Below are 13,607 nucleotides of genomic sequence, written 5' to 3'. Positions count from 1 at the left end.
GAAGAATTTTAGGTGGCGTTTTGTGGAATCCTCCATATTTAAAGAGTAAAACAGAAAAAGAGAGATAAAAGTAAAAGAGTCAGGATACAATCCTGCTCTGATACCATAATAGAAATGAGTCAGGATACAATCCTGCTCTGATACCATAATAGAAATGAGTCATTCACCCCTAAAAGGCCTTATAAGGGGGAGGGTTATCCATACTTTTATAGGTGAGCTAGGATCGTTACCAAATCGATATGGGACAAGATACTAAGAATTTTAATACGCCCCCTCACGTGTGGGCCGAAATAACACATCGGACTTTGATAAGGCTCGTTTCATGCATCTATTTTGGGTCTAAATTCTGTGTTTTCCATGGTGCTAACGTGTAATTATAAATCCAGGTGCGCGAATATTCTGCCGGACCCAGGAACGTGTTCTATTTACCAGGGCAGAGGAAATAGGAGCAAAAAGTGAAGAAAATGAGCAGAATCCTCGAGGGCATAAACGTCAAACCACAAAGACCGATTGCCCTAGGGATTGGAGCCGTGCCTATAAATACGAGGAAAAATATCAAAGAAAAGAAGTTTTTTTTGGGGGAGATAGGAAAATCCTTAGTTAGTTTCGGCTCACTCTTCATCTTCACTCACTTAGCTCACGCGTTTGATTTCATAAGGGGAATTCTGGGTAGTGGTGTAGTCTCAGTGTCTTTGGAAGTGTAACACCGTCCTGATAAGGGCGAAGAAACAATTTTAATTTTCTGCATGTACTTACTTTCGCCGACTTCCTTGCCGGAAGTTCGGCTACTGTTTTGAGGCTACATTTGCAGTTTGATGCTTAATCTAGTTTCTATTTTCTGTTTCCGCTCTGATTCTGATGCTTTACTGTTTATTTACTAATCTGGATGTTTTTTCACAACTGTTTGATATTTGAAGTTGAGATCGGAGAGATCTGAGTGGATTTGTTGGTTGTTGGTTTGAATCGGAGTTGGAGGTTATGGATCTGAGTGTTGTTGGTGTGAATCTGATGGATCTAGTGTAGATTTCTTTTTTAATGTTTAAATCTGAGTACGTACTTTTGGATCTGCATGGAATTTTCTATTACTATTGATTTACTTGACCTAGTAGATTAGATCTGTTAATTTTCTGCTTAATCATCATGTTTAACGTCCGATCTGAAGTTTGCTCTGTTTCTATGCTCTGTTCTGTTCCAGTTCATGTTTGTTTACTGAAGATGAAGATAATCGGTAGTTAGAATCAGATCCGCTTTAGTTTGTTAGTTGCAGCTTTCTTGTCAGTAGCTATTTAAGGAAATATGTTATGTTACTTTTTCTTATGTTCTGTTGTCTCGCTGTTTTATGAAACTTTACTTTACCTGACCCAGTAGTTTGATAACTATTCCAAAGTTAATTTCCAGTTTCGAATCATGCATGTGACTATGTTTGAAGCACTTTCAGTACTCTGGATCCAATAGATAGAATAGATTAGTTTTAATTTCTCAGATCTAGTAGTAAAACTCAACCCTCTTGTTGCGTGGCAGCATCCAAACCCTCCAAAATTCTCTTAATGCATTCCAAGCCCTTCCGTCCTCGTGGATTCGATCCCGACTTTCCTATACTAGCCAATAGTATAGAGGGTTGAGGTTTTGAAGCGGGATTGTTTTGACAACGACTGAATTCTAAGAGTTCATGATCTCCTAGACCCTGTGCTCTAGCGAATCCTCTGAACCTAAGAGTTTACTTTTACATAGCAGCAGCAATCATCTTTCTGCTCTTCAGACTTCCATCACGTGGGTAGGCAAGAGAAGAGATAAAAAGATAAATCCATCATCGACTTGGGCCCACTCTGATACCATAAAGCAAAAACAGTGAAACTCATGTAGATAAAGATTGAAGATACTGTAGCACAAACCGGAAAGATGTCCTTCATTGATAATCACAACTCAAAGGATTACATATGTTTTCGTCACACCAGAAAAGTCTACATCATTACCTTTTATAGACTATCCAAATAAAACGGTAAATTGGGAAACTGTTTGCAAGCAACTTCTTCCACCACGTCTCTCCACTCCTGCTACCACGTCTCTCCACGTACGAGAGTGGTCCTTGGTGTGAGCTGGAGTCTCCACCTCAGCTGCTTTGGTTGAGTTGGGTTTGTTGTGCACACATCGGTCTTCGTGTGTAGCCTCTCCATGGTCATCCGCACATGCTCCTCTAATACTTCTTTGGATTCTTAATTATCTGTGTTGTTGGAAGTCCTGCTTTGTTGCTTGTTGTGTTGCTGGTTTTTTTTTTCTAGTGTCGATTTAGTTGTGATTTATTTCTCTGTTAGTTGGTGTCCTATAAGTTGCTTTGGTTCTTTCTTCTTGTTCTTCTATATGATTGGGTGTCTGCAGTGGGGGTGCGGGAATTGAACTATTGAGAGAAAATATTAACTCTACTAGGACTTGTTAGACCCCTACCTAGTTCTAAGTAGAGGCCATGAACACACTGAAAATTATTGCACGAGGCTTCACTTTATTGTGGAGAAGAATGAGTTTAGCGTCAAATATCTTCATGTTTTTAGGCATATCTGTTAGTATTGTAGTATTGTATGATATAGATATCAAAGAGGAAAATTTATCTCAAGGGAGATGAATCCCATGTTTGTTGGTTACTTCTAAAATAGCGTCACAAAATCTGTCATAACGTCAGTATTTTTAATTTCAATTACACCTACAATAAGTCAGTCCCAAAATCAGTTACAACTTATTTTACTATTTTTTATATATTATTATTTTATTTTTCGATTCAGAAAATAAATAACATAGATTAAAATACTAATACGATAGAAGAAGAATGAATGTATTTAACGACAGAATAATGTATTAAAAAACGCACAACTGAAATGACGCACAATAGTGTTGAAAACCCTCCCCTTTTTCCACTTGCAATAGAGCCCCAAAAACCGCCGCACATGGTCAACTAGCCACTCTGTTGTGGATACCCTAAACGACAACTTAATATACGAAGTATTTGATTTTTTTTTCTAAATTTTTTATTTTAATCTTATTACTACTACTAGTATTTTTCATGTTAATCTTATATTCCCTCTTTTCTTGTTTGAATGGCAACTTAATATATTTGATTCATCTCTCTCTATATTTTGTTTAATTATTTACCATTATTTAATTATGTAAAATGAGTTGAAAATATTCCTACTAAAATAAAAATTATTTTCATTGCAAATTGAGAGTTGTGGAAATGCATTCAGTAGGTAAGTAAATATTGCAAGTAAAATAGAGTACGAAACGACATATACAATCATCTAATGTCAATTTGTGTTACATTATCTAATGCATGTATAGATGAACGACATACGGCAATCCATTAGGTACGATTCCAAAAGGCTAGGGTATACATTTTCTTTATATATATCGAAAATCATAAACCATAAATATTGTCATATAGTAGTATAACTGTAATTAATAATATATGCAAAATCAGATGTTACACTAAATTCGAATAGAATAATGCTATGCGGCCACATTATGGCCAGCCATAAATTAATTAAATAACAAAAAAATTGATTTTTTTTTCAAATTTTTGGTTTAATACTTCTTGATTTTACTTTTATATCATCTTCATTATATGTTGCTCAACAAGTTAGTGTTGCTCTTTCGTAATTTTTGCTCAACTTGTTACTACTGTCATTTCTTGATTGTTGCTCAACGTATACAATAATTCGTGGTATTAATGTGTTTTACGTAATGAAATTCAAACATAAGTATCAACTCACAAGTCTATTCACACACATATAAGTTTATATATCGGTAATTCTAATTTTTTTATACATGTAAATGGACTAAATTAACTCTTTATGGCCGGCCACGCCGGCCACATTATGGTCATTTAGCATCACTCATTCGAATATACTGAATTTCGAGGGGGAAAAATTAATTTTACGTGTTGTCTTGTCTATATATATTAGTGAGAGCAATTGTATTCTAATTAATTATTTCAACCACCCGTAATAAGGTGCAGGGATGGCTTGATGTGGCCACTGGTGACATGCATCTACTTCCACGTTACACATAAATGTTGGTATTGATTAGTCAAGCAGAGCAAAAATTAAAATCTTGGTGTTGTATCCAATTCCACACAGCAGTGAGACGTAAATGCTGCCGTCCGCATTTATTATTAACAATCACTACCACCAAATTCAATCAATAATCCCATTTATAATACCAACTAACCCTCCCAACCACCCCCTCTCACAAACTCCTCTAATTCCTTTTATAGCTTCCTTTATATATTATCTTGCTCTTGTTTGTACTACTAATCTAATCTTTATCACTTTTAAGGGAAAAAAATGGAAGAAGCAAAGTGTAGCCGAGTGAAAGTGGAGTCAATACTGAGTGTGGTGTCCGGCAAGCCGACTGAGCCTGGGAAGGTACACAAGTTGTCTATGCTGGATCGGGCAATGGGTTCGCATACCATCCATATTGTGTTCTACTACGCCTCCAACCCGTTCCTCGATGGCCCCATGCCGTCCGACCTTGGCAATCTCCGGATCACCCTATCGGAATTGTTAGATGAATACCCCTATGTCACGGGTCGCTTGACCTGTGAACCCGATAACGGGGAGTGGCTAATAAAGTTCAACGACGCTGGGGTCCGGATGCTCCAGGCCACCGTGGATGCCACTATCGATGAATGGCTCGGATCTGCCGACGGTGTGGAGGAGCGAGATCTCACGGCCTGGGAGGAAATGCCTAATGACCCTAGCTTCTGGTCCCCGTTTCGTGTCCAGGTAATATTTTTGAATTACTAGTATCTCTAGTTAAATCCAAATTGAATTAATATCTTTAGTTAAATCCATTTGGATCTATTTAGTAAGAGATCTAATTTTGGTTTGAGCCTGCCGCTCATGAATTTATGATACCATGATTATTTTGTACTCCATCTAAAGGTAGATAATTAAATTCCTTTCCATTTTTCAACTTGTTGATGGTAAGATATTTGAGTTGGGGCCTACATGTAGGAATTATGCGGAAATATATATGGTAGAAATTGGCGATTCCTTTCCTTATTCGTTCTTTCTTTCATGTATATGGGAAGTTAGGAAAAATAAAATCTATGAATTTTATTCCCCTACTGGTTCCTAGTTATAAATATACTCCTACAAGATAAGCTGAGACTCAGGGTTCGTGCTTCACTACCTACTCATTTTAGACTTACATTTATTGTATATTCCTGTGGATTTTGATATATGCGAAACCTGTTTAAAATGCATAACGTTGAATCATAACACATAGGTCATTTTTAGGTAACATAGAGTTTATTACTTTTTCCGTTCATTAAATTTTGTCACATTTTTCCATTTTCGTTCATCCTACCAACTTTGTCACATTTCACTTTTTACCATTTTTTACAACGGACAACATATTCCACTAACTCATGCTCACTCACATTTTACTATAAAATTAAGTATATAAAAGTATGACCTAATTTTCACTCACTTTTTCTACTCACTTTTTATTACATTTTTTAAAACTCGTGCTCGGTCAAAGTGTGACAATATTTAAAAGACGGAGGGAGTATAAGTTTGTGTTACTTCATTTTAGAAAAAAATGATTCATAACATAATACATATGCAGATAAATAAGTTCAAATGTGGAGGATTAGCCCTTGGATTGAGCTGCACTCACATGCACACCGACCTCACAAGCGCCACAATGCTGTTCAAGGCATGGTCGGAGGTCCACCGCCGCCAACCCCCCACCCATCCCCCTATCTTCGACCTCCCCCCGCCGCCGACCCCCACACCACCTCCTCCCACCCCCTCCCCCCTCCCCACCACCCCAACCAAAATGGCCACCGCCACCTTAAAATTCTCCCCCGCCGCCGTCGACAAATGCCTCTCCCAAGCCCCCGCCGACGCCACCCCTTTCGACGCCCTCGCCGCCCTCTTCTGGCGCCGCGTTGCCGCCCAAGCGCCAACCAAGCGCTCTCTCTCCATATGCGTCGACTCCAGAGATCCAAGCCAGCACGCGCCCGCCGTGCCCTACGCCTACTTCGGCAACGCCCTCAAATTCTCGACCCTCACCGACGACCTCCTGAGCGGCGGACTGGGGCAGGTGGCGGGCCACATCCACCGCCACGTGGCCGGGATGAAGAAGGAGGAGTTTTCCTCAGAGATCAACGCCACTGGGGGGATGTACGGCGGCGCTGCGCTCACGTGCTTCAACGCGGAGCACATGGCTGAGGCGGAGAGCGGGCGGGGGATCATGTACGATGCGGAGTTCAAGAAGGGGGAGAGGCCTGTTCATGTGAGCTACTCCGTGGGGAATGTAGGCAGGGAAGGGCTGATTATGGTGATGCCCGCGGCCGAGGGCGGCCGGGGAAGGACCGTGACGGCCACCTTGCCCGAGGAGCAGGTGGCGGAGCTTTGCAGGGATCAGGTGATACTTGATTTCGAGCCAACTATGATCCTCTGTGGGAGGAGATCATGAGCCCTTTCATTCAGTTTTGATATGATTTCAGCAATTCATTAACTTTTGACTATGCGTTTTATTCATCACCTTATCTATTTCATTATATTTTTTATACATTTGATTTGGTAACCATGACCTAAATCAGATGCAGCGAATCATGTACGACTATTAATTACTTTTGCTTGTAATTCATCTTCCCAGATTTCACTTCGAGCTGTGTTTATTTTTGTTGCCAAATTTCATAAAATAGTGCATCAGAATCAAACAATAAATTAATTTGAGCTTACGATGGCGCGATGGGGTGGTCCAAAAGGCGCTAATAGACTACGCCATCGATTTCAATTCCTAGAGCATCTCCAATAATAGGCGAGCGACCGGCTCGCCGATTTTTGGAGCAGCAGGCGAGCGCCAAATCGGCGAGAATTTCGGCGAGCACACGCCGATTCCCGGGTGCTCGCCGATTCACTCGCCGATCGGCTCGCCCCTATTGCGGCCTCCCGATCGGCGAGCGAAAATTTTAATTTTTTTATTTAATGTTTTTTTTATGAAACTCATTCTTAGTCGTTTCTCTTTTATAGAGACATCCTTGAATGTTTTATGTTCCACTTTCGATGTGGGACAAACTCATTCTTGGTTGTTTCTCTTTTATAGAGACATCCTTGAATGTTTTATGTTCCACTTTCGATGTGGGACAAACTCATTCTTGGTTGTTTCTCTTTTATAGAGACATCCTTGAATCATTAATGAGGATGTTGTAATGTTATTTTAATTTTAATGAAGTGTGTTTTTTTAATTAATGTACTTTTTAAAATTTTAATATTATTATTGAATTTTTCCGTATCTGTGTCGTAAATTTAATTCCGTATTTTGTGTGATTGTTAATTATTTGTTTTTAGTGCTGATGATGTGGTAGAGGAGTTTGTGGCTGGGCTATGGTTGGGCTATTGCTTGTCCACTTCCTATTGTGGATGCTCTAAATAAGAGATAGGGATTTATCATATCCGATTTCTTTTGGGTCGATGATCAATTGAATACTACTATGGCCATGTTTGGTTGCCAAGATTCTGTCTGGGAAAGAAATCTGATTCCTTAAATTTTAAATTCCTGTGTTTGTTTCCGTTTTTAATCAAACTAGGAAAGTAATCAAAATCCTGAAACAAGGAAAGTTAGTACAAATTTTTAGAATTCTGAATCCTAACTTTTCTTAGGTATTCTTTTTCCCAGTTTTAGGATTCTTACATATTTAATGCAATATAGTACAATTTATTATTATTATTATTATTATTATTATTATTATTATCATCATTATTATTGTTATTATTTATTACAATGTTTTAAAAATAATTTAAAAGTATAAACCATACTTTATTTTTATTTTTATTATCATAATAATAATAATTTATTAAATAATTAAATATAATTATAATTATATAATAATATAATAATTATTAATTTATAAATTAGTAATTAACAATAAAATTGTAGTGAAATTTTAAATTATAAAATTTATTCAATTAAAAATTAAGTAAATATAATGATAATAATAATAATAATAATCTTATTTATTATTATATTATTATATATTATGATGTATAATCCATATTTAAACTATCCATCGTAATAATAAATAAAATAATATAATCATTATCATTTGTAATTAATAATTTATTAAATAATATGTATTATTATTTTTTATAAATAAAAAATGATAAATATATTTTTAGTTTAGTGTTTAAATCAATATATACTTTCAAATCTTGATATTTTCCAAACACGGGAAAGTAAAGTTATTAGAAATCATATTCCCGGGATTTATTATAAATAAAAAATGATAAATATATTTTTAGTTTAGTGTCTATTATTTCGGATTTGTCAAAAAAGAAAGAAGCTATTTTTTTAAATTTGGAAATTTATGAAAAACCATTATATTTGGTCGCATTCGATATGATATTGCAGCATTGTGTTCTCATCCACAAATTAATTAACACGTTATTGAAATAATAAGCATGCCACTGGGCACTGATGAGTTGGTAACTTATTTTCGAGGTAGGACTGCTATTAAAGAATGTGTATCATTAATTTGTCCTAATATCATATTCATACTTAGAGATAATTTTTTATTTTACTTTTGCCAGTTTAACCACGTACATAACCAAATTTTTATTAATGTTCAATACAATAAGAAATACTACAGAGCTGCAAATAATATACTTCACCTTCCCATAAAAATAAGATTTTGGAAACGACACGTGTTTTAATGCGAAATTGGTAAAATGAGAGAGAGATAAATAATGATAGAAGCGTTGTTAGGGTAAAATGGAGTCCATTTCATGAAAGAGAAAAACTTATTAGAAATGGTAGTGAACTAATTTTGTGGGATATACCAAAATGGAAAAATAAGATTATTGGTATGATTATAACATTAAGATACAATAATAAGATTAATTAGTATATTCCCAAGATTAATTTGCTATTGATTTTTATGTGGTTGTTTACTTGACTATATATTTAGACTTCGAGTAGATTAATATGTAAATTTATGTTTTTGTCTTCCATATTTTCGTTAGCTAAAAGTGACTAAAACAATCTATCACCACGTGATCAAACCCAACATCCTATCCCCATTCTTGATGTTGTTCTACCTTATTAGGCTGTGGATCGGTTACTGCTCATGCACGTATAAGCGAACACGGACACGCATGCTCGGGCGCAGCCTCGTCTTATATATACCACTACTAATGCAATAAAATGATAGTACTATATCAATTGGAGGGCATTTCAGGTATTACATATATTATGCGGGCATTGATTGCAGCCATAATAAAAGGCGAGAGAATAAATTAAGCTCCAGAATAAAATTAATAAATATAGTAAAAAAAAAACAAGTACGGAGTACAATAATAATGGAGAGAGATGAAACATAAATATGAGGCTATAAATGACGAGGTAGAAAGCCGAGGATAGATTTTGGCCCAATTTGATTTAGCTTGTCTGAGTGTAAACGACAATCCTAATATCCTATCTACAAAAAAGGCCACTGATGGGGTACGTACTAAACAAGCCCAATAGCAGTGACGGCCCATCAGCCCAAAGCCCAAGGAAGAGTATCAGTTCGGCATTACCAAAGAGTTCGGCCCCAGCCTACAGCTCGGTAAAAGCCGACCCAAGGAAGAGTATCAGTTCGGCATTACCAAAGAGTTCGGCCCCAGCCTACAGCTCGGTAAAAGCCGACCAATCAAGCTCTACTCTCAGATTGGCAAAAGCTGCTCGGCAATAGTTCAGCAGTTCGGTCTCATTATTCGACCGAACTGGGAGATAGTGGTGTCAACTCATGCAGGATCTCATGCAGGATAGCGGATCAAACAAAGAGATAGTGGACCCATGCAGGATCTCATGACCTCCACGACATCCACGACCTAATTACTGATGATGTAAGCCACGACCTAATTAGTGGTGATGTAAGCCACGACCTAATTAGTGGTGATGTAAGCCACGACCTAATTAGTGATGATGTAAGCCACGACCTAGTTAGTGGTGATGCAAGCCACGATCTTAGTTCAATGTATAAATAGAACTTAGATCAGATAGACTAAGAGAGAGCGCTCTAGACATCAAATATCATATAGCAAGTCTGTATTTGTAAGCTGAAAACCAGATCAAGCAATACAATCTTGCCCTCCTTTCTTCCCGTGGACGTAGATTTACCTCAGTAAATCGAACCACGTAATTCCCTGTGTCGTGATCTATATTTTTTACCCGCATTCACTACCATCAAAAATTCGTCCACCCATCACTGGCGCCGTCTGTGGGAAACAGAGAACCAAATTTGTGATAAAGCGAATTTTTGACCCTTTTTCCACCCAAAAAAAAAAAAAAAATGCATACCAGATCACATAACACCCATAATACCGTTCGTGATAACCCTGAGGAAGCTAGTCCAGCCCGCAGGTCTGGAAAACAGCCTCGGGAGAAATCTACTTCCAGTTCTCACGGAGAAGGAACAAGCCGCTCAAAGACTCATCGCACCGAGTCTTCCCAGCAGCCCGATTTGAACGAGGCTGTCAAGTTGTTTTTGGCCGAGAAGCAGGAAGAGTTCTTAATTTTCCTGCAAAAGGGCCAAAAGCCGGAGACGAAAACGGTGGATTCTCCCTCCTCATCCAGACATGAAAGTCACTACCGCAGTAGTGCCGTGTCTTCCAGGAAGAAGAATCCTCAACCCCGACATGTTCCTGTTCCTCCTCGGTACCGGAATCACAGGAGAACTCCATCTCCTCCATACCGAAGAGATGTCGGGTTCGCCATGTACGGAGCATTGAAGACTCCGTTCTCGGACGATATCACCCGAACTCCCTTGCCACAGAACTACCGAACTCCGTCGATGACTTATGACGGGTTAGTGAATCCTCATGACTTCCTGGGACGCTATCAGTATAACATGGCGAACCAAGGTCTCAATGAGGTCCATATGTGCAAGCTGTTTCCCGAGCTGCTTATCGGGAACGCAAGAAGGTGGTTCGATAGCCTCCCCCAAGGCAGCATTAGATCTTACCGAGATCTAATGGATGCTTTCCACAGGAGGTTCTTTCAGAAAGCGGAAGCCCGAATCACTTCGGCTCAGCTGCTTTCTATACGTCAAAGTCGCGACGAAAAGATCAGCGACTTTATGACGAGATTCCACAAGGAATGCCTACAAGTAGATGATCTCAATGATCTACTTGTCATTTCGGCATTCCAAAATGGAATCCTGCCCGGAGCTCTCTACAGAAAGCTCGTGGAATGCAGTCCGCAAACAGCTCAAGAGATGTGGGACATTGCGGACCAGTTCTCCCGTGCCGATGAGGCAGACCGTCGCAAACGGTCTTTAGACAGCTCATCCCGAGGAGACAGGAGGAAGCCCGATCATAGCGATCAGGGACATCCTCGCCGAACTCCTTTTGGCAATCAGGGACATCCTCGCCGAACTCCTTTTGAAAGGATTCAAAGGACTCCGGTGCAAGACCGATTGGGGCCACGTCTCAATCCTGAGAAGCCGCCCGCTCAGTTCGTACCATTGAACAAGTCGAGAGCGGAAATTTTCGAACTGCATTCCGATATGTTCGAAAAAACCAAAGCGGATGACGAAATCGGCCGCGCGTCGACCTCAGGATCAATATTGCTCCTTCCATCAAGACCACGGTCACGATACCGAGGAGTGCCGACATTTGGCTGCAGGTATTGATGCTCTTGTGAAAGCAGGGACGTTAAAAAATACCAAAGCAAGCAGCCGAAAAAGAACAAAAAGCAGAGAGGTGCAAACTGCGCTCCCCAGGATCTGAAAAAGCAACAGGACCCCGAAGACGATGACGAGCTGCAATATGATGGAGTAATCCTGACTATTGATGCTCTCCCTGCCGGGAAGACTAAATCGTCCCTGAAGTCAGAGCGCAGAGGCTTCAATCGAGAGGAGCCAACGCATAAAAGGCTGAAGCAGGACGAAGTGATTACATTTTCAGATGCAGATCCCGTTCCGGCCATCTCTCCTCATCAAGACGCTATTGTCATCCAAGCCGGAGTGGCAAACAAACTGATCCACAGAGTGTTTGTGGATACCGGAGCGTCAGTCAGCATTCTTTTTAAAGAATGTTTCGATAAACTAGAAGTGGATCCAGCTCGGCTCAGTCCGGCTCCACTTCCTCTGAAAAGTTTCGCCCAGGAGGACACCCGCCCTGAAGGTATTATCAGCCTTCCGATCACGGTGGGAAAAGCGCCTACAAGCTCCAGTACGATGATCGAGTTCTTTGTGGTAAAAGCTCGGTCCCCGTACAACATCATCTTGGGAAGAGACTGGCTCAACGCAGTTCGGGCCGTTTGCTCTACTTATCACCTCACCATCAAGATTCCCACTAAAGGTGGGATAGCGGTCATCCGAGGTGATCAAAAGAGAGCAAAAGAGTGTCTGCAGATTGCGCTTAAAAGTGCCGAGCAATCAGATCGGCATCATCAAGCATAGCAATCACAGCAGCCGGAGTCAGAGGCAAGCGAAATGACCGAAGTCACACCAGAGTCGAACTCAATGACCGTTCAGTTATACGAAGATGATCCATCCAGAACGGTCAAGATCGGTTTCGCGGGAACGCCTCTACTCCGGGAAAAGACCATCCAGCTCCTCAAGGAGTACAAAGATGTCTTTGCATGGTCTCCGTTGGACATGACCGGAGTGCCCCCTGAGGTAATCACTCATCGGTTAAATATTGATCCTTCAGTCCGGCCTATAAAACAGAAGCAAAGACTCTTTGCGGCAGAAAGAAATCAAGTCATCCATGACGAAGTCCGCCAATTATTGAAAGCGGATGTATTATTCGAGGTGAAATATCCTTCTTGGGTGGCCAATCCTGTGATGATCAAGAAAAAAGAAGGAGGATGGCGGATGTGCATAGATTTTACCGATCTAAACAAGCACTGTCCTAAAGATTGCTATCCCCTTCCGAACATAGATAAAAAAGTAGAAGCTTTGATCGGCTTCGAAATTTTCTGTTTTCTTGATTTATACAAAGGCTACCACCAAGTTTTAATGGATGAGAATGATGCTTCAAAAACGGCTTTCATTACTGACTTCGGCATCTTTGCTTATAAAAAGATGCCATTCGGTTTAAAGAATGCCGGAGCCACATATCAAAGGATGGTAGATAAGCTTTTTCGGCATTTGATAGGAAAAGAGGTTGAAGTGTATGTTGACGACATAGTCGTCAAAAGCAGAAGCACTTCGGAGTACGAAGACAACCTCAAATCCACCCTCGACGTGCTCAAAAAAGCCAACCTCAAACTCAATCCCCAAAAATGTACCTTTTTGGTAGATTCGGGAAAGTTTCTGGGTTGTTGGGTTTCAAAGGACGGACTCAAGGCAAATCCCTCAAAAGTTCAAGTTGTTCAGAACATGGCGATGCCGAAGTCCATACATGATGTGCAAAGGCTAACTGGATGTCTAGCCGCACTGAATAGATTCCTTTCCCAAGCAGCCGAAAAGCAACTGCCGTTCTTCAAAGTGTTGAAAAAGGCACCAAAGTTTGAGTGGGGAGCCGAGCAGAAAAAGGCTTTTGACGAACTCAAAAGTTATTTAGCCAAGCTTCCAATTCTCTCTGCTCCAACCGATGCCGAAGTGATATTCTTATACT

At 39.8% G+C, this 13,607-nt stretch overlaps 1 protein-coding gene across 1 annotated transcript; it reads left to right on the top strand.

Annotated features, from left to right (window-relative positions):
• Positions 1-4,214: 4,214 nt before the first annotated feature.
• Positions 4,215-6,666, top strand: LOC121745352 (protein ECERIFERUM 26-like). The gene is made up of 2 exons (XM_042139219.1): positions 4,215-4,772; positions 5,620-6,666. The coding sequence occupies exons 1-2, from the start codon at positions 4,332-4,334 to the stop codon at positions 6,472-6,474; spliced, it is 1,296 nt and encodes a 431-aa protein (XP_041995153.1). The 5' UTR covers positions 4,215-4,331; the 3' UTR covers positions 6,475-6,666.
• Positions 6,667-13,607: the final 6,941 nt, after the last annotated feature.

The sequence above is a fragment of the Salvia splendens genome, chromosome 8 (assembly GCF_004379255.2).
Source record: "Salvia splendens isolate huo1 chromosome 8, SspV2, whole genome shotgun sequence".
Classification (NCBI taxonomy): Eukaryota; Viridiplantae; Streptophyta; class Magnoliopsida; order Lamiales; family Lamiaceae; genus Salvia; species Salvia splendens.
The sequence above is the reverse complement of the archived record's forward strand: the minus strand, read 5'-3'. Positions and strand labels throughout refer to the sequence as shown.

Excerpts from the sequence above, each read along its gene's own strand:
- LOC121745352 (XM_042139219.1), top strand. The coding sequence starts at position 4,332 with ATGGAAGAAGCAAAGTGTAGCCGAGTGAAAGTGGAGTCAATACTGAGT. Across the intron at positions 4,773-5,619 it reads GGTCCCCGTTTCGTGTCCAG|ATAAATAAGTTCAAATGTGG; the intron begins GTAATATTTTTG and ends ATACATATGCAG.